Raw genomic sequence first — 26,766 nt, forward strand, 5'->3', positions numbered from 1 at the left:
GAATTAATTGTAATGCATGAAAATTACATAATTTCCCCAACATCCCTGGACATTTTTAGATTTGTACTTCTCTAAACTGGATGTTCTTAGATCTAATATAATACAGCAAAAGTTAAATTTACCACTCAATAGAGAGATTTTGATGTCGTGTCCAGTATGAAATTAAGGTTTCCCCAAATGGGCCTTTCTCAGCTGTAACACAGAAAGTCTGATTACAGCATCAGTCTGACCTCAGAAAGCAATATCAACTTTGTGTTTTTCCAGCAATTCTTTTTTAAAATTAATTTTTCATAAATGCTGGCATTTAAAATAAAATGGTCACGTTTTATTTTCATTTTAATCACTGGAAAAACTTCTCACTTAATGAGAAAGAAGCTGTTTGGAAATACAGCTAAAGAATAATGTTGCTGGCAAAAATAATGAACCAGAAAGAAAAACCTTGAAGATTCTTCTTAATCTCTTTAGTTTCTAGAAATTTAATAAATATCGCGTTTTCTTTTTAAAATATTGCCTAGCTTTTAAAGGTATGAAAATGTAAGACTGCCTTTTAGACAAGATCCAAATATATTCTTAAATCCAGAATGTAGAAATAAATTTGTTGTCCTGTGTCAAACAAAAACCACATTTGATCTAAAAAATATTTTTGCCTTTAAAAATTGTTTGTACTAATTAAAACTGAGAGATTACCACATCAAGTTAATTTCAGATAATTTTTCATCCAATCTGCCAGTTTGGTCAGGAAGCAAGTCAACTACTGAAATGTATGACAATTATGGTAACATATAGATATGAAAATTCCTAGATATTGATAAAAAGAAAGTTTGTAATCTTCAGCACAGCTTTTATTTTCGCTCTAAAATTTCTTTGATTCTCTCTCATTTAACTCTTTCTGCTCTCTCTCCAGTGCCCTGGTTCCCCAGAAAAATCCAAGATCTGGACAAATGTCACCATCTGATCACTAAATATGACCCCAGCTTGGACCATGGTCACCCTGTAAGTTTAACATTACTGTAATTTCATTTTTAAAAGATAAATTCTCTGTAGGGAGGTTATTCAGGGAAACCTCAGGAGTAAAGAAATACTCACGAAAGAAGAGGAAAAAAAACCACAGGGGCAGATAAAAGCTCATCTTCAGTGGCATTAGGGACTGCATGTGTCCCTGCAGGAATGAACCACAATAGGGTTTTACTGTAACATATTTATGTGTGCCCTCTTTGCCACACCCTAAGCACAAACTCCAGGAGAGGGAAAGAAAAATGCACTGTAGAGTCCTGCTCTAGAGATGATAGCGAGGCAAAGTACTGGGAACAAACAAACAAACCAACAAACAAACAATCTAACACTTATTTGTCATCAAAGTTTCCCAGCTTTAGTGCAGGTGAGATGTGAGTTAGGCACAGACAAAAAAGGACCCCAAAAGGCCATTTGTCACAAGCTAGGTCACAGAAGCATTTTATTCTGTCAAGCATCACATAGAAGCAATCCATGGAAAGCACAAAAAGAAGAGATATTTTTCACTGATAAATGTAGTGAAGATGTAGATGTGTGTCAACAGAATCTACAAGGAAGATTTTGTCATTCCCTTCTCTACATGGCTGAATTCTATTTAGTCCCTTTCATTAACCTACAACAGGTTTTCCTGTGAGCTATGTACAGTCTTGTGTAATATGAAATGGACCTTTCCAAGTCTCTAAGTCTATCTTCTATTTTTGAGAATCAGTTCTTCACTATATGCTCTAGGAGAGCTTCATGTCCTCCTTAACCAGGACATCTTTCATTTTCCCTATTTCTTTCTGGTACAAACAGTCCAAGTGTTTGTAATTTTCCTGAGCCAGCTGTTAGGCTGTTTCTCATTAGACAAATGAACACACATAGGGAGTTCTTTGAACTGGACTGAGTTCCCCTCATCCTTTGCCAAATAGAAGGTGTGAGCACTGAAGAGGTTGAGAGAAAGCAGCAGTGGTGCCGAGTTAATGAAGTATTGAGTGGGGATAAATCTAAATTGCAGAAGGTAGTGCAATTTAGAAATACCTAACAAGTTAAAAACAAGTTACCTCAGGCACTGAGCATCACTTGTCTGTGGCAGGACAGAGCACAGTGTGGGCTGATTTACCAGGCTCAGAAATGGAGAGGCTGGAGGAAAGTACAAAAGAAGCTGATGCACAGGGAGCTCAGATTTTGCAAACGCATTTCCTACCAAATGGACAGTTTGGGTTGTTTCTCTCCACACCTTCAGTTTGTTCTTTACTGGCCAAAACAATCAAACTGGCATCACTGTGACACCAATTTCTGGGCTACTCTGCCACTGGCTGCCCAGAGGGTGGGTACAGGGACAAAGCTGGGATGTCACAGCATCTGTGTGAGTCTGGCCCAACAGCTTTTCCTGTGTTTTGCATGGGCTTGTTACAGCCACTGACAAGCGCCTGAATGAACACATTACCCACAACACATGACAAAATAAACATGCTCTCAGGATCCAGCCCTTCCCTCGGATTCATGCATGCAGCACTCATTAACTGCAGGGTTGCTGGTATTATTGCTACGCTAAAAATTATGTGAATAAACCTAAGGGACAAATTTGGCTTGCAGTACACAAAGTGGTTCCAGTAAATGCTGAATAATTTAGAATAATAAATATTTGTACAGTGATGCTGATCAATGCTGTTTTATGAGTTATATTAGCACACAGTCCCGGATTTCAGTTTTAATTCCTAGTATGAATGATGTAAAATTAAAAGGAATGTGATTCCATGTCTGTGTGCATATACAATATCTGGCAAAGACTGCCTGAAGTTTTAATTTTAGTAAACACAGAAGGAGCAGAAAGAAAATGCTGGTATTCTGTAGGTAAACTTCCCCCTTAAACAGATATCACTGAGTCTGTCCCTATCACAACATAATTAAAAAATGGGCAGGAGGATTGGGTGGGGATCCTGCACTTCCCACAGACCCAGTGGTGGTTCTGATGGCTTCTACTTATGCCCACAGATCTCTCATGATGTAAAACTTTTCTTCCTGATTCTTTTCTAACCCAGGGATACTCAGACCTGGAGTACAGCAAGCGGAGAGCATTCTTTGCTGACCTGGCCTTTAATTACAGAGTGTAAGTACAAAGCTGCTGAGGGAATGGCCCACACTGTCAGACTGCATGTCCAAGACATGTCAGAGATGTCATATTTTGCCCATATATCAGTGGAGCCACTGATTGATGTTGTTTGAGACAACAAAATTCAGCCACCAAAGCTTTCACTCCCTCTGGAATAGACTTTTGTGATGACACAGCAAATACATCTTAAGAGAAAAATCTTAAGATTGCATTCACATATCCCAATCCAGTGCTGGATTTTGTTTTAGCAGAAGTGATTGCAATATTATTTATTTCAATTTTTAAGTTCCTTTTAGGATTTGGTCCTGAGCTGAGGAAAACATCAGCTGAGGCTGATGTTTTTCAAGGAAATTTCAGGAACGATATTTACGAACATGTTTTTGATGGTGGAAAGTGATTTACTATTTTTGTTATTTGCTTTTTAAAATGTCTATGCCCAGTAACTACCTAAAAACATGAAAAGCTCTCAGTTCTCATGTAAGTGATGGAAAATGTTTCTACCTTTATGTCAGCAGAAATACACTGCTTTCTGATGGGCTTAATCAAAGGTATAAGTACAACCTATACCATGGATTTTCAGCCTTATGGTGTCCAAGAACTGGTGGAGGCAAAAAAAAAAAAAGCTTGGAAACGGAACTTGAAATCTTAAAACATATTTCTTCTCTTCATTACAGAGGAGACCCTTTACCTCACATTGAGTACACAGCACAGGAAACAGCAACTTGGTGAGTTTGGTACTTATGATCCAACTGCTGGGCCATTCCACAGCAGTCCCAGGAAAGACCGGCAATGTGACACAGCTAAAACCTTCCTAATAGGTTCTTCATCCACCCCTCATTTTACTCTTTGGTTAAATGTCATCTTTTGGTCATTTGTTTTGCAGAAAGCCATTCTCAGGGCTGGCCTTAACTATTCACTTTCTAGAGCAAAAGGCATTTTCCTGATTGTCTTCCTGCCTGCAGATCCCATCGGGATATCAGAAGCCAGAAAACATCTGGGCCCTATAGAATAACTGCTAATAACTGCTTCTGACTGACCTCTAATTCACCATAGCTACGGTGCTGGCAGAAATATCACCTTTTCAAACTCATTATCAGGAGAAAATGCCCATTCACAGGATAGAAATTCACTCAGACGACATGACTAATTCAATGTTCACAGGACAGAGGAGCCTTGCTTGTTCTCCTTCAAGTATTCCTTGCTTTTAACATGAATATGTATCATTTTCCAAACTGAAGGTAGAGGAAATACCTTTTTAATACACATTATTTACACTGTAAAAGGGTCTTAGATAACATATAAATATCATATGGAATTATAGAAAGTTGCTGTTACAAGGGTACAGCATTTCTTCACTGGGGCTTTGTTGCTCCTGAAGGACTGCCACTCAAAAAACAAAAACCAACCAAACAAAAAAAAAAAAAAAAAACAAACCCCAAAACATAACCAATGAATGAACCAAAATATTCAATTAAAAACATTTTTTCAACATTATGTGAAATATGTGGAAAATTTGAAAGGGAGCAGAACTCTTATTTCAAATCCCTCTGTTTGCACTTTTTTTGCCATTAACTTTAAGGTTTATCAGTAAGCAGCAGTAATTCCACATTTATGTGACACTACACACCATTAATTTGTCCACAAGTCTCAAGTAAGAGCAAAGTCCTGAGATTGTGCAAGGTGCCACATAGAAGAGAGTCTTTGTTCAGAAATTTAAATAGAAAGAAGGACTAAAGGTGGGGGAAAGGAGGAATGAAGACCACATTTTCTACTGTGCAACAGAAAGCCCTAGAACTTGAGTAATTTGCCCTAAAATCACATGCAAGGTTTATTCCAATGCCAGGACTTAAATCCATAGAGCTAGATGTCTCATGCCAGAACCTCTCTGGCATCCCATCTATTTCAATACTTTAAGTAAAATCTACTTTGCCACAGAAAGCCACAACCACATAAAAACCTTGCATCCAGCTCATCCAGGAGGACATGCTTTTATTAAGCTCAAATAGGTTTTTATAGCATCTTACAATAGTCAAAGATTGATGGTCGGTGTCATGCTCATGATTACTACCACCAGCCAACAATCTTGGCATGTGGGAATGTTGTATTTAAGAAAATTAAATTTTGTGTTCCTTCCTGTTTTTCTCTTTTATTGCCAACCTTCGTCATTCCAGCTCTTCTCCACCTCGAATTAGACCCATTGTGGCAACAGAATGGACTTTTAAAGGAGTATCTGCCCATTTCCTTGAACAGCAACCCAGGTTGTTTTATTATGTAAAGCTGTTCCCAAAATCAGCCTTCCCAGTGGTTATCACAGCCCCCCGAGGCTGTGCCCTGAGGTCAGCTGCATTACAGCACAGCTTAACTGGGCTGTGCAATTGCAGGGGAAATTTGTAGCACAAACTAAACTAAATTCCCTTGGTGTCACTCTGAGGAGCTGCTGGATGCCTTCAGTTTGCAGCAACGTGGTTATAAAAATGAAAACCAAGGCGGTGAAGAAACACGACTGTCAGAAAACAGAGGGCACGGATGATCTGGGCTTTTGTTCTCAAAGCATCTTCTTGGAAGGCCCTGAAACTAAGCAGTCAGAGATGCCATATGGATAAAAGCTGTGTAAGAAAAATGGAGAATTCAGGAGAAAATTATGGGGATGCACCTGCCACATGTTCACAATGAAGCTGAATAGTGCCACTTTTTTTTTCCCCCTGAAAAATAAGGAAATTTATGTAAAATTAGGTTATTATCTTTAAAGTCTTTTTCAAGCATCTGGCTCCATCTTTTGTTAGGATGCTCCTTTCTAGAGTGTTTCATAAAGTTTGCTTCCAGCAGTTCTTTCATACCTGCTCCTCTCTTGGCTTTGGAGAGTTTGCTTGGATTACTGTTTTAGAGGAGCACTGAGCTTTGGGTAATCCATCCCTGGGACTGCCTGCATTTCTGTGGTGGCCAATGTTTGGGCACCCAGAGCAGAATGACACTTGGATAAAAGAGACCAGATGTGCACAAGTGTAAACAAGGCTGCTCTCTCTGGGCTCCAGCCTGGGCATGAATCCTGCGCTGGTTCAAATCCCACACAACCCCACGAAGCCAGGAGCATTCCATGAGGAAATAAGCCAGGGCAACACTCGAACTCCAGTCCTCCTCATTTTTTCCTAATTCCTCCATGGAAATGGCCCAGTCTCCTGTGGCTTTTGCAATAGTGACAGCAGCCACTGTTTCCCTCTGTTCTTTTAACTTTTTTTTCCTCCTAAGGTTTTCCTCCCCCACTTCATTCTGGTTCATTATTGCTCCCACACTGTGTAAGACATTTGTACAAATAAAGAGCCATTACCAGGGACTGGCTATCACCTTCATAGCAACAACAGCATCACAAAAAGGAGAATAATCATAATAATAATAATGGTTAAAAAAATTACAAAACCAATGAAAGGTCATTTCCTGCACCCAGCATTTCCAAGAATTATCTCAATTTTCATAAAACAATGTTTCTAAAGTTGTTGAGACCCTAGGGCCATGTCTGAACAAAAATAACCATTTCTATAAGGTTCTTTGCCATCCTATTACTACTTGCTTATTTTGCAACAGCTAAATATATTCCAAACCACAACTCTAAATCCAAGTACCATCAAGTTTGTGAGAAGCTTAAAGCCTGTGCCCAGGTTACATATATTATTTTCAGCTGGTCTCTTTTTATATAGTGGGATAAATGCTTCAAGAAAGCTGGCATATATTTCAAATACATATCCTGTGCCAGGCATTTGGAACTGCAAAAATACAAACCTCTTCACCTGTGCAGATATTACACTTCAGTATCAGAAAAGGTGCTTTTCCCAGAGGCTTTTAAGAGGCGAATCTAGGCTTCAGTGTGGAAAAGGAGGGACCAGCATGTCAAGTTGTACCCAAACAGAGAAAGGAGGGGAATACCTGATTTATTCCTTTTCTAAACTGAGAGATAGGGTATCCCAGATTCAGCTCTCTTCCTGGGATTTCCCTGGTGCCTCCAACACACTCAGCAAGAAGATGCCTAATCAAGAGACACTTCTGCATCATTATTAGTGTTCTAGAATATTAAAGGACGCCTTCTGAAGGAAAAGCGAAACAAAAAGCTCTTATGGTTTGCTTATGGTTTGCTACATCCAGCCAGGACCAGCTTTCAAGCAACCAGCTGTCCCAAGCTCACATTTTTAGACCACGACCCCCCTGCTGGGGCTTTACCTCTCTCTGTGGATGGCACAGGTAAGTACTGCTCTATTGAGGTGCCTCACTCTGTCCAGTTTTGATTTTCAGGAGAGAAGTCTACAGGAAGCTGAGGAGCCTTTACCCCACCCATGCCTGCACCCAGTACCTGGATGCTTTCCTGCAGCTGGAGAAGCACTGTGGCTACAGAGAGGACAACATCCCTCAGCTTCAGGACGTCTCCAGATTTTTAAAAGGTCAGTCATTACAAGCCATGGTTTATTCTGGGGTTCCCTGCACATATTTGTGCACCACAAACCATTTCCTAGGAGACAAGCTGGTGAGCAGAGCTGATGAGCTCCAGCACAGGGCACTCATTCCAGGCACATGGAATGAAACCCAGCTGGAGGTTTGTGTGTGTTCTGTGAGAGGCAGCAGCTGGGGTGGCACTACCCAGCTAATCCCTGTACCAGCAGCACTGCAGTCACAGCAGACACTGCTCAGCACTGTGGGAATCCACAAAATCAGAGGGTTTTGGGAAAGCTGCAGAAGGCAGGCCTCAGAGACAGCAGAACTGTGATTAGAGCTAAGTAGCAGCCATGAGATAGGTCAGCAGAAAAATTATTTAAAAAGTAGAAAAAATAAGGACAAATAGAACAATGGTCTGTGTATTAATGCTTGTCTAGAATAACTCCCTAAGCTACAGAAAAGTTTATCTAGCAAGGTGTTAGGAAGTTTGAAGCTTAATAATGGAGCTCTGTGCATTGTGTTTTAAGGCTTACAAGCAGGTATTGTATTTGAAATAAGAAAGCATTGTTTTAACCAAAGATACCTGTGCTTATAGTGGCTGGATGGAACTACTGTCAATATGCTTTTGCTTTGTGTGATTGGTCAAAAAACTTATAAAGTAAGTTGTAACATTAAGTTCTTAGTCTGCTGCCTGGGATGTGAGCTGATGGCATCTTCCCATTGTATAGCCATGTAATGAGAGTGATGCTGGAAAACAAAACAGCTCAAGGCACGTTCCACAGCAGCCCCAGCCCATTTGTGATTTGTACACAGACCCCTGGCCAGTGATAAGCACGACTTCCACACTGCCTTTTTGTGGGTTTGCCTCTGTTTTATGCTCCTATAGCCATGCTGATAGCAAGACCCAAACACAAGCACAGGTACCTACCTCTCAAGTACGCTTTGTGCCTGATCCACCAGGCAGGATGGGAATGTGTGCTGGAGGAGATGATTTCCAGGAGATCCTGCTGGTCAACCAGCAGCTGCCTTGGAACAACTCTGCTTCCTTCTGCCTCTGTGGCACCACTTGTCACACCAAACCCTTTGGTGGCTGACAGGAGGGCACAAAGGCTGTGGTGCTGGCCCAAAAAGGCATGAAGAGGTCACCTTAGAAAAAGGACACACAGGTTTGCCAGGCTGACCTGTCAGCTAGCAAGGAGCAGGAGAGCAAGGGGGCCTGCATTGTGAGGCCACAGGCTGCATGGACTCCCAAGGGCAGGTGCTCTGTGTAAACCACCTGATTATCAAGAATTGCTAATGAAAGTTGATCTTTAAAGTCTCCTCCTCAGTGAAAAGGTGTGACAGAGAGAGGTCAGCTTATCATCACCATGATGAAATGCGCAATAAAAAATATGGCTTAGCTTTAAATAAATTGTACATAAATACTCAGAAAATCAAGTGTCCTGCTCCATATAAGAGTAGGGGGTACTCTTAAATTAGCTTAAATAAGCTTTCCGTGTCTGAAGAGTTTTCTAAGACTTTGGCATTTCTCATGAAGATTTAGCTGTTTGATGACAAGGTTTTTATTGCACATTTAGTGTGAGAGAAGGGAGGGTTGCCATGTGAAAAGCATCTTCCATGAACACCCTTGCACCCAGCTGTAGGAACTTTTCTGTGTAGGCATTATGTATTTTCCCATGTATTCTCACTCCTATTCAAGTACACATCTTACTTCCCTCTTATAATAACTGGGCTCATAAATATTTTTTCTCTTGAAGTAGTTGATCTCATTTAATTTACACAATAGCTGACAGCAGGGAGCTCCAGGAATTATGATTCTGACTTGATTGCCACAGATATTCATATCCTTTAAGTGTATCAGGTGATTTCAAAGTGGGAGAATTTAGGATAGTGTGAGACTATGCTGCCATAATCCTATTTGCATTGCTCATGTTAGTTGACAGGATTTGATTGCCTGGAGTCTGCTCACTTCCTTTACAGGCTCTGGTTCTAAACATTCCCTGTGTCATAAACAAAACAAAACAAGCGAAACAGCAACTCTGAAAAGCATGCCAATAATGTTTGAAAAGATGTTCTCAGTGATTTTCAACTCATTTGCAATAAACGTAAAGTGTCTACTATGAGCTAATTGTATGAACTACTTGGGAATGAGTATCAAGCATTCCAGAGAGATTTTATTCCATTCTGAAATGGACAGCTAAGGAAAATGTGGAATTATTCATAGCACTTGAGACCACTGGTCCTACCCTCATTAAACTGTAGATTAAAACTGGATTACTTTAGCCTACAGGTTATGCATGAATGAAACAAATTTTTTTCAGAAGAGCTGTGTTAACAGCTAGACACAATTAAGAGTGAGGAAAATGTTTTAGTCCCGTTATGTGAGGCTTTGAATGGGTATCTTGGTTCTCTTCCTCTAACAAGGTCATTTTACTTTGCAGAATACTTTCTAGAATAGCATGGAGATTGACATCATTGCAAGGCCCAAACTCAGTCTGAGTCAGAAGCATCTGCAAGGTCTAAAATCTGACCAAAAGTTTAAACATATTGTTAAGGGCATTGACCAAACTCCTCTTAAATACTATCAGGCTTGGGGCATTGATCAGTTCTCCAGGGAGATTATTCCAGTGTTTGACCACCCTCTCAGAAAATAAATGCTTCTGAATGTCCATTCTGAACCTCCCCTTGTACAGCTTTGAAAATAACAAACCGTGGGAGGCAGAGAGAGACAGAGATTAGGATAACCCAGAAAGAATGTGATCATGTTAAAACCAGCTCACACAGACAGATAAACTCCCATCTTCTCTTTAACTTAGCAGTATTTGTGAACACAAGAAAGCAACTCCTTTTGATTTGGTATGAGATCTGTCTGTTATTACCTATTAGTGAGGCTGGCTTGAAGAGAAAAGGTCTGTATACTTCATAAATATTTCACAATTACTTAAAGGGAATTAAATAGTTAACAGTGTGATCACTTGCACATTGGCAAGCGTTTTCCGAAAGGGTTAACTGGATGAACCTAGGCACATCTTTCTTTCTAGGAAAGATGTTTGGATTTAGGCAATCATTGTGCTCCACAGCTGGAAGAAATTACAGCCAGTAAACTCAAGCAAGCTCACACTACAATGCACAGGCTGCCTGTATACTCCAGTTTTGGGGCCAAGAATTAAGAATTAAGCCTTGCAGATCACTTTAGGTCAACTGCTCGAGACCTTCTCTGCAATGCACTTTGATTTCCCAGGTCCTTGGGCAGCAGGTCTAACCAGACACAGCCCCAGTTCTCTGCTGATTGCAGGTTTTGTTGTGCAGTCATGAGCCAGGAGTTCAGGTTTTGCAGATATTACCTTTAGCAGATAACTTTTTCCTAGGGCTTTTCAAGGCAACTGGCCAAGTCTGTTCCATCAGCAGACTGTCTGATTCACTGGCCTCTGTTTAAAAGGACATCTCAGGGAACACAAGCTGTGATTTTCATTTTCCCTCCTTCTCCTCCAACATGGATGCTAAGGCTATATAAATTTCCCTAGACTCTTTCATAGTCTTTCCAAAAGTGAGTTACTAAGGTATTGGTTTTCATATAATGTATTTTTCAGCTAATGTAATTTTCACTTAGAATTCACCCCAAAGATTACCAGATTCTGAAATTTTCACATTCCTCTGGATTGGACCAGCAAATCGACAATGGTACATACATAATCCCCACAGTTTTTTTTTTTTTTTTTTAATTGTTCCTTTTTGAGGCAGTTCTGTACTAATTAACTTTAAATTCAGTGGAGCAATAAAGATATCTGTGGCAAATGCCCACCACCTAGTCCATCACAATGTCAGGAAGAAGCACTTCTTTCTGTCCTCTATTTCTTCATACATTTTGTAATTTCTTTGACTTTTTTCCCTTTTTTTCTTTCTCTGGGTGTTTTGTTTTGTTTTGTAATGGGAGAAGTACTAATAGCCTGACAGAGTAAGACAAGAAATTCTGGAAGAAACATGAAAAAACAAACCAAAACAGATCTTGTAAATGGCTTGGTTTCTGGGTGGGATTTTTTTGTTTGTTTTAAAAAGGAAAAAAAAAAAGGTTATAGGCTTCATGACACAATAGAATATGGAAGAAGAATTGAGAATAAAGCCATTTCTGATTTTTTTGAAAATGCAGTTTTATGCTTTAAAGAAGACGAGATGTCATTTACAGGAGCTGAGAATGAAACACAGATTTTGAATATAGGACTTCAAAAAGATTATCATTGGCTCACTTTGAAAGCGGTGATTTTCAATTTTCTTAGCTTTGCAGACCACCAGCATGTTTCCCATGGACATGCAGAGTGTGTGTTCTGTTGGCCACCAGACTGGTTATTTTTTTGGTTATCTCTCACAGTAATGCAGGGTGCTCTGGGGTAACACTGGATGTATGAGCTGAAATCACAGTGCAAAAGTGTTGCATCCTTCTGTGTCCTGTTCTGTGGACATGCGCAAAGCAAAACACCTATAATCACATCACTGGGAGGCTGTGCAGCAGGTTCTAGACAAAAATAATGGTAAAAAAAAAGCCAAGAAAGAAAAAAAAAAGAAAAAACACCAATGTTGGAATTTTAGACTCTTCCTTGTTCCAAGGTCAAGGAGAGTAATACTAGGAAATGTTGTTTCTGAAGTCTCAGTCTGAAGTTTATTATTCGTATCTATTACAAACTCATGAGGTGTGAGTTCTCCCTAACAAGTTGAGAAAGTGCCCTAAAATGGTGTTTCTTAAAGGCTATTTAAGTCCTAATTACCCAATAAACAGTTGACATCTATATTATTTATCTTCTAACCTGATTATGATCACCCAAAACTCGCAATGTGGACATCTTTATTCTAATTAGAGAAAATTGCTCAGATCTGTGAGGAAGAAGAAAGAAGGTGAACAATTTGACTCCATCCTAAAACCTCCATCTTGCTTCATGTTTATTTCTATATTCTAAAACCCTAAACTCTAAGTTTTCCACCCTGGCATATTACACACTTCTAACCAGCTACACACCTGTCATCCCAGTGTCAATAATCAATTTTGGAAGCCTTCTCCAAACAGCCTCAGGTCAAATGCAGTGTTCTTTTGTGGGTCTATGGCTTTCAGCACAGAAAGATTAAAACTCCCAGCATCCAGGGTTCCAACACACCAGGTGCAGGTTCTGTTCTCTGGTTGATTTTAAGGACCATGTGAGACCTCAGATGCACCCCTGTGGTGTGGAACATAGAGAATTGTGTGTGTTTGTGCAAAAATGTGCATTGGGGTGTGCAACACTCCCACACACCTCGTGACTCTGCTGTGTGACTGCCCACAGGATGGATGGACAGGTGATTCCATGTGGCAGGAACTGCTCCTATACCAGTTCCTGCAACAGGGGCACATCAATCATGGTAAGCCAAGGTGTGCCCGCTATGCATGGTGGAGGGAACTATTCCAACAGAGCAGGAAGGATCCCTGAAACTGCTTAGCTAAAGTAAACCTGCTGTGTGGTTAACCCTAGAAACAGCTGAATTTGGTGTCCCTTCCCTTTGCAGAGAGGACAGGTTTCCAGCTGAGGCCAGCTGCAGGACAGCTGTCTGCCCGTGACTTCCTCGCCAGCCTGGCGTTCCGTGTCTTCCAGTGCACACAGTACACAAGGCATTTCTCCTCTCCCATGCATTCCCCAGAACCGTAAGTTTGATGGCCTGACATAATTCCATCCTTCTGAGTGTGTTGGGGATCATTCTCTTGGGACTGGCTCTGGAGTTCCATCCAGTAGTCTGCAGAATAAAACAATTTGAGAAACTGGTAGCTGGAGAGTTGGAAGGGGAAGTCATGCATGAGAGGGTGTGGTGCTCTGTCTCTTTTGCAAAGATGTCTGGGGAAGGAAAAGACTAAAGAATATCTGGTTTAATCTTTTCATCCTGCCTTCAGTTACCATCTGCTGGGGTTTGATTTCCTGCTGTGAAATTCTCCCAATAAGTGCTGGCCAGACAGCAGCAATTACATTTCATGAGAAATTACAAGTTCACACAGACGCTTTTGTTGTACACTGGGACAAAACAGGGACCTTCCAAAGTTGTTGTGACATAGAAGCTTAGTGCCCATGCCATCCCAAGGAGACAATAGACAGGGACAGGAGGGAATGCTCTGATCCTTGCAGAGCCAGGCCAGGTGTGGAGGCAGCACTGTGGAGCAGCACTCACACCAGCTCCCTTTGGGGTCTGCTGGCTAAAGTTCCTCACAGGGAGTTCATGGAGGGCAGGAAAGGAGGTTTTTAACAAACAACAAGGTCACTTCTTTTCCAGAGACTGCTGCCACGAGTTGTTGGGTCATGTTCCCATGCTGGCTGACAAGGAGTTTGCCCAGTTCTCACAGGTAAGAACATTTCCTGCTGACCCTTTAACCAGCTGCTCTGGATAGCAGGCCAGAGTGCCTTAAATACACGCAGCTCACCATGCAGTGCAGTGCTAAGAGTGGATTGTGCCTGAGCCATGGCCTCCAGGCATGGTGGGCTGGCAGCCACCTGGGAGATGCTTCCTCCAAGGGAGTGGCAGCACTGCTCCCTACAGACCCAGTGTGAAAGGAAGGGCAGGCAGAGCTTGTGGGGCTTCTCTGTGGGAGGGCTGTGTCAGTCTGGGTGTCTCTGTGGGGCTGGAGGCTGAGCTCTGCTCCCCTGGCTGCCTGTGCTCCACCACATGAACCTACGCAGCTGAGCCTCCGAGCTGGGTCTGTCCCTGGATGTACATTCTTGTCTCACAAGAAACTTTAATTGTGTCCATCACCATGCCATTCATCAGAGTTGTTTTTCCCTTTACAACTCACCAGATTCTCACAGCATTGCTCACACTGGTGAGGAGGCTCCAAAAAGCAAACAGAGCTTCTTTGTACAATAAGGGGCTATTTAGTACGAACAATCAGTGTCAGACCCAACTGAACTCAATGACCTCTTATAATTAAAGACTTCAGAACTTTGAGTGTTCCTCAAAACCATAGCAGAGGAGGAGAAGACATCTCATTGTTCAGGCTTATCAATCAGTGGCCAGTGGGGAAACTAGGGATAAGATCAGAAGGGTAACATGATGTAGGTCCCAGCATGACCTAGGTCCCTGAAGAAATACCATTAAAACAAAATCAGTTCACTTCATATGATGTGGTTTCCAGTTGTATCAACTTAAATACATGCCAGTTACCATTTTGATCCTAAATATTGGTTATTAACAGAATCAAAAGTGTAGTACCTTAAGCAGCCTAGTCATCTATAATTTATTCTGGAAGAAACCTATTCAGTTCAGTTCAATACTGGAACTTCAGACACATTAAAAATAAAATACTACAGCAATTTCAAAGCTTTCAATTTTCTTCTTTTCCTATCCATAGCACAGACTATACAACATCAGATCACATTCAGTGAATTTTCACATTTCACTTTTTTGTCCCCACAAAGTATTTTCACCGTTGAAATTCACCCCATGAAAATTCTTTTTTGCCCCATTCAATATGAGACAATGAATGGTGAGAATACCCTTATTTTGTTTGTTTGTTGCATGATATGGCTCCTGGGATAGCAAAAAAAGAGACATCTAGAGTTTCCTATTGTGAGAATAACCTTTAGCAGGGAGCACAGATGAAAGTAAACAGAATCATCCCTGCACAGATCTGGCCTGCTCATAAGGGCTGTCAGAAAGAGTGAGGGACAGAAAGGTAATGGCAAAGACAAAACCCACCTTTGCTGCCCTTCCTTCTCATGCCTCCCTGTAAATTTTTGCCTGGTGTAGAATAGCCCAGCATTAAGACAAGAGATGGTTAATTTTACACAGAGAACACTGAGGATTAATCACTCATCTAATGTGGCTCCCAGTGGTATGTAGCTGGGGGCCAGGGAGAGGTAGGCATCCTGGAAGCCATGGAAGGTCATTTTGGGTGACAAAAACAATGAATAGTTCATGCTATTCATGCTAGAAATGATGGGGCCCTCCCCCTTCCCCTCTTTCTCTCCCTTGGGTTGAATAATCACACTGGTGTAACACTGTCTGCTTGCTTGCTTGCTTGCTTGCTTTAGGATATTGGACTGGCTTCTCTTGGATCATCTGAAGAGGAGATTGAGAAACTGGCCACAGTAAGTACAGATGGCAGTTTAATATCAGAGGCAAACCCCAAACGATTCCCTGCACATCCCTTGCTGTGCAGGGAAGGCTTTTTGTGCCTCAGATTGACTGCAGAAATGGGAGCATCAGCAGGATTGTCCCCTCTCCTCCACAGGTTAGGAAGGTGCTGGAGCAGGGACTGGAGTCCCTCTGGGGGATCCCAGAATAGTGTGATTCCACCTGAGGAAATGCTTGCATTTCTTGATTTTATAAGAATATATTTCTTAAGCTAAGGTTTTTACAATTTCAGACACAGGATGGTCCCAACTCACATTCCAGACTCACCTAAAACATTAGATACCCAGTGTGATACCTGTTTGTTCTCCTACACGAGGTGCAGAGAAACATCACAATTTGGTTCACTCCACATTCATTAACCTCACCAAACAGGTGAGCACTTAAAAGCAATTTGGGAGCAGGTACTGCCATTCAGTTTCTGATAATGGCACCCATTTACCAGTCCTGATGAGTTTTTCAGAGGAGGAGAGGAGCCTTACCCTCACCTCATTTAGTACAGGTAGGAAGTGAGAGGAGGATGTCACTCCTGAAGTTCCTCACCCACTCAGGAAGGAGGTTGTGGCTCACCTAAAATCCATCTGCACATATCCATCCTTGGGTTAGGAATAAGTAAAACCATCATTATTTCTGAAGATTGCAACAAGTGCTGAATCCTTTGTGACTTCATCCAGGTCCTGGACCGGTGATGTGAGGAGACAGTGACATTCCACATTTCCTCTTCCACTACGTGGGTCTAGAGAGGCTAGAGAGGGATTAAGATCCATGCTTTTGCTAGGGTTAAAAAATGCCAACCCATGCTTTTGCTAGGCTTTAAAAATGCCAGAGAACTTGCATCATTCCCCAGGAGTTGGTGAGACTGGGTTTATAAAGCATTCCTCTGCAAGCACCTCCTGATCCTGAGCTGAACAGGCCTAGACAAGGATAAGGTTAAGATCAGAAGGATAAAGGGTCTCATGGCTGAAAGTTTCCTAGCATCATCTAGGGTTTGGGGAGGTAGAACAAGGGCACCTTTTAAAGGGCTCCCTGCAGTTCAGGGTCTGTGAGAATACAATTTTGTAAGTGCCATTCAGGTATTCTGAGCAGTAAATATATTCTAGATTAACATCCCAATAGTCAAATGTTTAAAATTTCTATACCTAATCTAGGCTTACTCTTTGAGCTCCTTTTCTAAGAAGTGAAGATAGAGGAGATCCTGAAGTGTATTCATTACCCTGACATGGAAGTCCAACATGAATTCTAAGATTATCTCTCAAAGTCCCTGTCATTCCCTGTTCTTCATAAGGAGAATTCTGGTAACTAGCTTAGAAGTTTCTCTAAAGAATCTCAAAATTGTTGCTATAGTCTAAAACATTTGTAAGACAAATTTTGAAATGCCATTATTTCGTTCAGCCCTGTGACTTCTCTAAACAGGTGGATCCATGCACCAGAGATGAGAAACTGCCAGTGTCCTTCTCATCCAGAGTGCCACTAATACATTTTTAACACTCTTAACACACTCCATCTCCTCCCATGTCTCATTTTGCAGTCAAAAGAGCCTCCTGCAAAATGAAGAGATACTAAAAAGCCTTTTCATTGTGAGATACTAAGATTCAAGATTATTAACAGAATACAAACACATAATTATTTGCTGAAACTCAGGATCTTGCAGAAGGAAAGATCCGGGCATGTTTTTTCTTCAGTGATAAATTTGAAGGCTAAAACTAACTCATCAAAATGAAAAGGTGTGTAAGAGAGGGTGAGAGAAAGAGGCACAATGTATGAAAAAGGCAAAATAGACAGAATAGTATAAAACTTTTTTACATAGTTTTACAAATTGTCTGTGGTTCTTTAAGCAGGCTCCTGAGAATGCCATACCTGTGAAGCCAAGGTATGCCCTGTATGAGGCAGAAAAGGGCTCTGTGTCTCTAAAGGAACCTTGAAGAGTTGTGAGACAAAGCCATACTCTTGAAATGCCTCATTTTCCATGTTTTCCCTTTGCACAATGCCTATTCAGCTTCCCAGGGCTGTGTCCAGGACTTGTCCTCCACTGTCATTTTCCTCAGATTTTATAGTAAGGGAAGCACTAAAAGCTTGGCAGAGCCAAGAGTTCCTTTCATCCCAGTGTTGTCCAGCAGGTAAGGGAAGTGTGGCCCTAAGGATGCTTTTAGCACAAGAGATGTCCAGAGAAATGTATCTTTTTTTTCTGCTGGAGCATGACTAAGATATAATTGGCACAATATGGAAAAAGGCATCCTTCAATTCTTCTGAATGAGATCACACAGACAAAGAGGAGGGACGCTCTCCTTTCAAGCACCTTTGTAAAGGTATTGAACCCTCTCTCAGGATCTTCCTGTCCTTCTGGGGACTGTGGTGGAAATCTGACAGCTTCCACTGACTGCACTAAGGCTCTGGGCTAAGGGGTTGCAGGGTAATTAGTAACATCTTCCAAAGAAATAAAAGAATATAATTTTATTTACCCATGTATTATCATTCGAAATTTTTTTTTTCTAAGTGGGACAACAAGTTCTGAAAAATTACATGTTAGTTTAGTGTGTGTTATATGCTGAGGGAAAAAAAGTTATTTTCTTAAAATATGCAACTATAATATTTGAAGACACAACGGTATTAAGAAATGAGGATAAAATAAAATTAAAGGAAAGATGAGAAGCTTAAAAATCCCTGCCTTTTCAGATTCTTTTTCACAAGTTGTTCTTATTCCCAGCTTTACTGGTTCACTGTGGAGTTTGGCCTCTGCAAGGAAAATGGATTGATCAAAGCCTATGGTGCAGGACTGCTTTCATCTTATGGGGAGCTGATGGTATGTGTCAAATGCTGGAAATATTGAAAGATCTCTATAATCCACTTTCCTGAACTCTGGTAAAAGCAAACTATGTTTGTCTACAAAAATCAGTATGATTTAAAATTTAGATTTTTATTTTGCAAAGAAATAATTCTCCCTTCATAGAAGCTACTGCACAGGGGAAAAGCTTCTGTGGTATTGTACCTGTCTTTAATCTAATAAGATGAAATGCAATGGAAGCAACCATGCCATAAAATATTAGATTTGTTTCTTCCTGCTTCTGCCAGTAGTGATGCAGCTGACTTTGACACAGGACTCAGGTTCCTTTCTGGATTACTCACTAGAGGGCAATATTATGCCTATTATGAGCTTGGCTATTTTTCCATGCTATTGTCATTCACATACATATGAACCAGAAAGGCACCGATTGACTGGACCAAATGAAGTGCAAAGAAACAGGAAATAGCATGGACACTGATAAAAAGAAATTGCTTTGGCATTTTTCATTCCTAAACACATTTCAGAACTTATGTAAGCTCTAGTTTTACATAGATCAAAATCTGCGAGCACAGGTTTCATACTGCCTTGCTTAGGTATGTTTGCTGTAGAAAGAGGATTTGTACACTTTTACAGAAAGTGGGTTTCCCCTCCTTTGACCAAACAGCTGATAGGAGAAATATTAATTTCTCATTAATTTTGAAGATTTCTGATGCAGATGATCCCTTTTTAATTGCAGAAGCCCTAAACTGTTATCAGCAGGGCTCTAATCCTTCAAGCTGTGCAGATATTGGATGATATTTTTTAAATTAGTAAGAGCCAAAGGAAAATAAATACTACTCCTTTCAAGCATTTTTATAAACCAGAAACCTTTTTTCTCTTTCATGGGAGATATATTTTATGTTTAACACATAAACTCAGCAGCCTAACAGCCAGATCATGATACATTCACATGGAATTGTAGCTGGTTTAGCATAGCTTGGACTTCCTGAACTGGAGATGGTTGGGTTGTCATGACAATAAACATTTTACAAAACCCTCCCAGTTGTGTACAGGTCAGCCCACTTCCCAGTCAATTGACAGGAGGGAAAAGACAACATTTTGATTTCTCTCAAGGCATTTCAAGTAGGAATCCCCACAGAAGGGCAGCTGAAATTAACACAGGGAAAGGGGAACCTTCTCAGACATCAACCTTCACTTTTACCACTTGCTGAGTTCAGCATTGTTTTTCCTCACAACACTTGCAATTTGGAGATGTTTGTGAGGTAACTCTGTGGAGAGCTTTCTCTCTTGATAAGCTGAAAGATCTGCATGTTCATTAGCCCTCTAGAGGAATAAACATGACTTTCTTTCTACATAGCAACCTGATCCTGGCCTGATTGTTCATCAACTTCACACTATGTGCTGCTGAAGCTACTGTTTATCTGGGAATCTTTCAGTACTCCTTATATTCACTGACAACCAACAGGAAACATAAACTTGTTTTCATTTACCCAGTAAAACCAGAAATGTCCAATCAAAGCACAATTCAAGGCCAAATTTATTCTACTCTGCCCGGCTTAATAATTTATGGTTCTAAATCAAGTTCATTTATATGTTAAACAGGATACTAAAGGACAGAGGTAATCATATTGCTGATATTTATGTAGCTTTCATAGCAATATGCATGACAAAATCCATTTGATGTGGTCACTTCCTTTTTCTGATTAAGGTTTATTCAAATGAAGGTAAAAATCTCATCAGAAATGCTCACTTTTGGTGTCTGGAGTCAAGCTCTGCAGACTTGTACTCTGTCTTCTCTATTTCCACCCTTTTCCTCCTCAGGCACCAACAAGCTCTTCTGCTTTTGGTTAAAATCATAGGTGAGGACTGCTTGTGCACAAAACTGTGCTATCTATATAGAACAAAAAATTACAATCTCAAACTCCCTACCTCTGAGCTGGGAAAAGAAGACCTAACTGTTCCAGAGCTGAAAAATGGCAGGTTTTTGTCACTACTTTTTATCACTTGAAATTATTGGGTAAAGCTACTGGATAAACTTTTGATAAAGCTGGGTCTATCTCTGTGTTCATCCATCATATCAGTGAAAATACATGCAGGAGTCATAGCATCTATATTCAACAGGTAATGAATAGGATCTTCCCTGCTCATTAGTGAAAATACATGCATCATATTAGTGAGAATACATGCAGGAGTGATAGCATCTATATTCAACAGGTAATGAATAGGATTATCCCCCTTTCAGCATGTTCTTCTTGTATGTAACACCTAAATCAGAAGATGGTCAAGCACCCTGCAGAATCCCTTTGTGAGGTCCACTGTGCATCTCCTGGGACAATGGCTTACTCTGTGCAAGTCACCTTGAGCTCCTGAAATTATATCTATAAATTTAAGTGCTGAAGTTTCCTTCTTTAGCTGATTTAATAGCATTGATTTTTATTTAGAACAAAGCCAAAATACAGAAATATTTCCATTTATTCATTCTAGTCTGCCTGTGCATGTGATTCTAACTTCAGGGTAGGCACTGGCAGTGTGGGTGAAGTGGTGAGATCCAATGCCTGAGCACCTGTTAGCAAATTGCAAACCTGTACCAGCTGCTTCTTTTACAGCTGAAGAGAGAAAATGTGTAGTGCAGTGCCTGTTTAGAAATAAAGCAGTGTCTAGACACATCTGCCAGAGAAGATGAAGACTGGAAGAGAGTGAGGCTCATGATAGACTTGATTTTATTGCTCTAGATAAGTTTTGTTGCTGCTTGGCAGAAAGCCATTATCCAACTTAATAATTATCTGCCAGCCTTCTCAGTGGGACCAGACACACACTCCTGCATGGAGGTCCCAGACTTGATTCCCTATCTTTTAGCTGATCAACATATTTGGCACAGGCAGTGGAGTTTTGGCACTTTGCTGGCAGTGAACAGGCAAATCCTGTAGGAATCTCAGTGTAGGTTGTGTGTTGAAGGAGGCACCCTGCAGCAGGGAGGGCTTTCCTTGGACCCGAAGACTTTTAGGCCAGGAGCAGCAGAAAAATTCAGCCACCAAGGAGGGCATAAGGCCATGAGTTACTAAAACAAGAAGATAACAACTAACCAGTGGCAGAGGGCAAGCAGCAGTCATCCAGCTGATGTTATATGAGAACTTAGCACCAGCAAGAAGCCTGGGAACATCCCTGAGCTGCAGCCTGGCCTGACTGGCTGTGGGTGTGTGACTGTAACCAAGGGAACCACATCCTGGCTATGAAATGTAAAAACATTTCCCTTTTCTACACAGCACCCACTCCTACCAGTTTGAAGTCAGCTTCAGGTAGATGTTTTCTGTGCATGAGTTGATCCTTCCCAAACTCAGGGCATAATTTGGGGGTAAGGCAGAGGAGGAGAGGAAGGGCTAGGCACCCTCTGCATGAGTCTTGCACTTGAATCCCTGTTATCTAACAAAGCATTTAGTAACAGCAGCTAGGTATCAGAGGGATAACCATCCCCAAGTCTAAACTGAGCAGTTGTAATGTGTCTGACTGCTGGCCAAACTTGCCTCCTCTGAACTGTAAGAATTCCTCCCCAAAAGCTCTCAGTATTGCACTGTTTATTTCACTATATTCTGTCAGCTGTTCTACATTATCCCAAATGCTTATTCTGTTAACACTCAGCTGGACTCTGTCCTACATACTGTAAAATCTTATGGCTCATACCACAATTCTGGCAACACTCAGTGCTACATATGCTTTTCTCGCAGCACACCCAGTACTTAACTTGTAGAGGCCTTTAAGGCCATCCGGTTTCAAGCTGAACTTCCACTGAAATCAATGGGATTTCAGTTCTGCTTCAACACTGACACTATAGTGGGACCCTTGTCAGGTTTTGAGTTACTGAAATCTTTTCCCATTCGTTCCCTAGAGCTTCTAAGATTCTAAGAGCAGCCTCGTGTTTGTGTATACCAACTATCTTAGATTGTATGAGTGCTATCCAAGGTTTACTCTTCAATTACACACTGCAAATGAAGAGCAAGAAAAACACCATCTTTTATATATTCTTTGGAGTTTTGGGGTTTTGGTTTTTTGGGTTTGTTTGTATTTTTTTTTTAAAGCCTGGTATTTATTTCTGCACCAGTTCATTGAAATGTCTAAATATGTGCTTAGGAGCACTGTCTCAATTTTTCCAACTAGAAGATTGAATTGAGCAACATCACCCACTGTTACCAGTTATTTACAAGTAGCACCCTGAGAGTTGACATTTGGATTATAAAAGGGTGAAGGGAGTCTCCTGAAGGCTGGGGAAGAAGAGAGAAAGGGAAAGAGACAGATCTCAGAGAAGGGTGTGTACTAAAAGAATATCCCTAGGTGAATGGGGCCCACTGTCCAGTCTGAAGGTGAGAAAAAGGGTCTCAACATTGATGGGATGAGCTCCTTGCCTTCCCAGGACTCTGTGCAAGTAAAACTGGTGGCTGGTTGAAAAGGCATTTCCAATATTTGTAAACAGACTATGTAGATGCACCTTTGACTGCAGTGTGGACAGAAGTGGCTTCTATAAAATTCATATTTGCCTGGGGGGGACAATGTAAGAGAACTGGAGAAAAACATATAGAAGAACCTCTATGGGTTCAAAAATACAAATGTACAGATGCAGTATAGTGTTTATTTATATATTGGATTTCAGGGAAGATTTTAGGTTGCTATATTGGCCTGAGAGCTGTGCATACAATACCAGAAACATTCTGCCTTCTGATCTTCATTGCAGCAGGAAGCATGAAATTTGTGACAAGGGCTAGGGGACTCTAAAGTAATGCTAGACAGGACTGTGAAATTTCTGTGACACTATCTGAAAAAAAGCAGCATGATATTTTTTTCTTCTGGATACTTATATTTTGGGGGTGGCATAGACTCTCCCCTCCCTGTCAGAGGACATGGCTGTGCTATCCAGTTGTACATCACTGTAATGCAGGCTATATATATATATATATATATATATATATATATATTCTTTTATATTAAAAAATCTTTATTATTTGGTTTAATAACTGCTAATTATGAAAATTAGCCCTGACATATGAAAGAACAGGACTTTCTATTACCCCTAACTATTCCCCAAAGAGAATTTTACTGCCCAGCAGGGACTAATTCTTTCTCTGTTCATTCACCTGCTCTAACTGGTGTTGTTCCTGCTCCAAAGTATGCCTTGTCAAAGGAGCCAGAGTACAAGCCTTTTGATCCAGAAGTGACTGCAGTTCACCCCTATCAGGATCAAGCCTTCCAGCCTGTCTATTTCATTGCAGAAAACCTGGAAGATGCCAAGGTCAAGCTTCAGTAAGTAAAGTGTTTGTGGGTTTTTTCATTGAGGGGCGCACACTGGATTGATTCTTAATCTCAAATACTTCTCTTTACAAACTATTGCAACAACCATGCCAGGCTATCTCACTGCACCTGCATAGCGGCTTTTGTACCACAAAGAAAAGCTTATCTCAGAAAAGATTCACAGAAAGTCAGAATTTATTTTTGCTATGCCCTGTCCCCTGCTTCATCTTAACAATGCTTCATTTTAGCACCTTCTGAAGTAAATTCTGTAACTGAGCTGTGAGAGTGCAATCCCACCCTATGTGCTAGTTCATACAAACAGGAGGTCGTGAAGAACTGATTTACCCAAGGTCACATAGAAATTTCCTAGCAGTCTCTGGAATTAACAAGGATCAGCAGGAGGCTTGAAAACAAGATTGCCTTTCTGCTCTGATTATATCTGCACAAGAATCCAGAATCAGCATTCACGGGCAACCTAATTTCTACAAAGTAGCTGTCTGCAACCTAAATAACATTATTTCGAAGTAGCTTGAGGTGTTTCTAAACACATTTCCTTAACTGTGCGATGTTGTGCAGTAAGGATGTTTGTTTCCTTTTCCTTTAAAAAAAATAAGCAGGGTTTAAATTCTGGCCTTCATCTCCAACATTTAGAACAACATGACCAATTCTGGCTGGAGGCAGGATGTTGGTTGTGGAGCTACTGGGGAGCATGCAGGAGCTGAAATGAGGAATTTATTTGAGGAAGGGAGCCTGAGCCAGACTTCTTCCCTACTCTCTTCTCCTTTTCCCCAGAAGCAGTGTCTGCTGGGGCTATAGCCATGGCTAAGTAGGCTCATCATCTTAAATCTAAATGTTCACATTAAATTTTTAATATGTGTAAAAATGAGGGTGAGAACTCCCTGGCAGAGGAGAGAGGACTTGCAAAGCTTTTGACTCAGACAAACCTGCAAAGAACGTATGAGGACAAGGAATACACCACTCTCAGGCATGGAGCTTTTTCATACATTTTTTTCAAAGCAGTTGCACAGCCAAGGCTGCTCAAAATAACTGAAAGCACAAGAATCTGTCAGCACAGAAAACATAAGGCAACATCAGTACAGGGGGTTCCTACCAGCGTGCACTTAATGGAAATATTGTAGAAAATGGCAAGCAATCGTGTTTTTTCTTTTAATAGAGACAGAAAAATAGCCCAGGATGCCTAGGATCAACAGGTTTTTAGAATATAACACAGAAAGAGCTGCTCCAGGTTATTTCTTGGAAGTGAAGGCGGCAGACATGCTGTGCTCCTGCATTCCTCAGCTTGTGGTTGTAATAACTCTGAATTGTGTGAAGGCAGAGCGGTGAGAGCACAGACGGGGCCCAGCAGGCAGGCTGACACCAGGCACTGCAGAACCTTGGGGCTGTGAGGGGCTCAAACCCAGCCAGGCAGGCTGACACCAGGCACTGCAGAAATCTGGGGCTGCAAGGGGCTCAAACCCAGCCAGGCTGACACCAGGCCCTGCAGAAATCTGGGGCTGCAAGGGGCTCAAACCCAGCCAGGCAGGCTGACACCAGGCACTGCAGAACCTTGGGGCTGTGAGGGGCTCAAACCCAGCCAGGCTGACACCAGGCTCTGCAGATCTGGGGCTGTGAGGGGCTCAAACCCAGCCAGGCTGACACCAGGCCCTGCAGATCTGGGGCTGTGAGGGGCTCAAACCCAGCCAGGCAGGCTGACACCAGGCCCTGCAGATCTCTGGGGCTGTGAGGGATTCAAACTCAGCCAGGCAGGCTGACACCAGGCACTGCAGAAATCTGGGGCTGTGAGGGGCTCAAACTCAGCCAGGCAGGCTGACACCAGGCACTGCAGAAATTTAGGGCTGCAAGGGGCTCAAACTCAGCCAGGCAGGCTGACACCAGGCACTGCAGATCTCTGGGCCTGCGAGGGGCTCAAACTCAGCCAGGCTGACACCAGGCACTGCAGATCTCTGGGCCTGTGAGGGGCTCAAACCCAGCCAGGCAGGCTGACACCAGGCACTGCAGATCTCTGGGGCTGAGGGGCTCAAACCCAGCCAGGCTGACACCAGGCACTGCAGAAATTTGGGGCTGCGAGGGGCTCAAACTCAGCCAGGCTGACGCCAGGGCCCTGCAGAACTTTGGGGATGCGAGTGGCTCAGCCCTGAACAGGGTGTGCTGCACCAGGCAAAGCTCAGCAGAAGCAGTGGGGAGGTGTCACAGCAGCCTCTGCTCCATGAGTGCACCCTGAGAAATGAGGTCCTGCAGGTTTTGCTCCTTTTGAAGCAGAAGCCCTGTCCTGTCTCCCCACAGGAGCTACGCCATGAGGATCAAGAAGCCTTTTGCTCTGCGCTACGACCCCTTTACCAGCAGCATAGAGGTTTTGAACACACCACAGAAAGTCAAGAGGGCACTCCACCAGATAAAAGAGGAGCTGGAAAACTTCTGCTTGGCCATTGAAAGCCTCTTTTAAAACCACAGCAGTACATCTCACCTGCCACTGAGATACTTGTAGGTGGTGCTAGCACTTGGAGGCTTAGTGAAGAAGTTGTGCTCGCAGGCAGAAATCTTAAATGCACAGACCAGCTCAGTTCAGGTAATCTTTCCACTGTAATTTAGGCTGCTGACTTAGACGAAATAATGAGCTCTTGCTTAGAATGTTTCAATCACAAACAAGCCTTACTCCAATTTTTGGTAGGTGATATGAGCATACTTATGTGTTATGGGACTCTTACAGGTTTTTTTTCCTTCCCTTGCCACCTTTTCAAGTTATCTGTCACAAAACAGCATAGTAGCTTTTCATCCACACAGCATTGTACTTGCTGCCTTAATGGTATGATCACAACTTCTTAGGCTGGCTAGCTCCTTGCTGCAAGTAATTAGCATCACCTATTGCCCACAAACTATGAATGGTCCCCTAAAATATGCAAATACAAGAGTTTGTTAGAGGAGCACTTCTGCTCACTATTAAGTACTCATTCAGTAGCCTTGGAATACAAGATAATTTCTTGTCATATTTAAGATCACAGAATATTTGTACCTTCATTGAAAGAAA

The 26,766-nt window shown here is 41.7% G+C and overlaps 1 protein-coding gene across 1 annotated transcript in view; it reads left to right on the top strand.

Annotated features, from left to right (window-relative positions):
* The window catches only part of LOC134417136 (tyrosine 3-monooxygenase-like), a 28,706-nt gene extending 2,249 nt beyond the window's left edge, over positions 1–26,457 (top strand). Inside the window, exons 3-12 of the mRNA XM_063153986.1 lie at positions 905–993; positions 3,036–3,103; positions 3,781–3,831; positions 7,388–7,533; positions 13,055–13,190; positions 13,808–13,877; positions 15,562–15,618; positions 18,366–18,461; positions 23,599–23,732; positions 26,025–26,457. Coding sequence (XP_063010056.1) covers positions 905–993; positions 3,036–3,103; positions 3,781–3,831; positions 7,388–7,533; positions 13,055–13,190; positions 13,808–13,877; positions 15,562–15,618; positions 18,366–18,461; positions 23,599–23,732; positions 26,025–26,184 — 1,007 coding nt within the window. The 3' untranslated portion in view covers positions 26,185–26,457. The remainder of the gene's footprint in view (positions 1–904; positions 994–3,035; positions 3,104–3,780; positions 3,832–7,387; positions 7,534–13,054; positions 13,191–13,807; positions 13,878–15,561; positions 15,619–18,365; positions 18,462–23,598; positions 23,733–26,024) is intronic.
* The last annotated feature ends 309 nt before the right edge of the window (positions 26,458–26,766 follow it).

The sequence above is a fragment of the Melospiza melodia genome, chromosome 4, assembly GCF_035770615.1.
Source record: "Melospiza melodia melodia isolate bMelMel2 chromosome 4, bMelMel2.pri, whole genome shotgun sequence".
Classification (NCBI taxonomy): Eukaryota; Metazoa; Chordata; class Aves; order Passeriformes; family Passerellidae; genus Melospiza; species Melospiza melodia.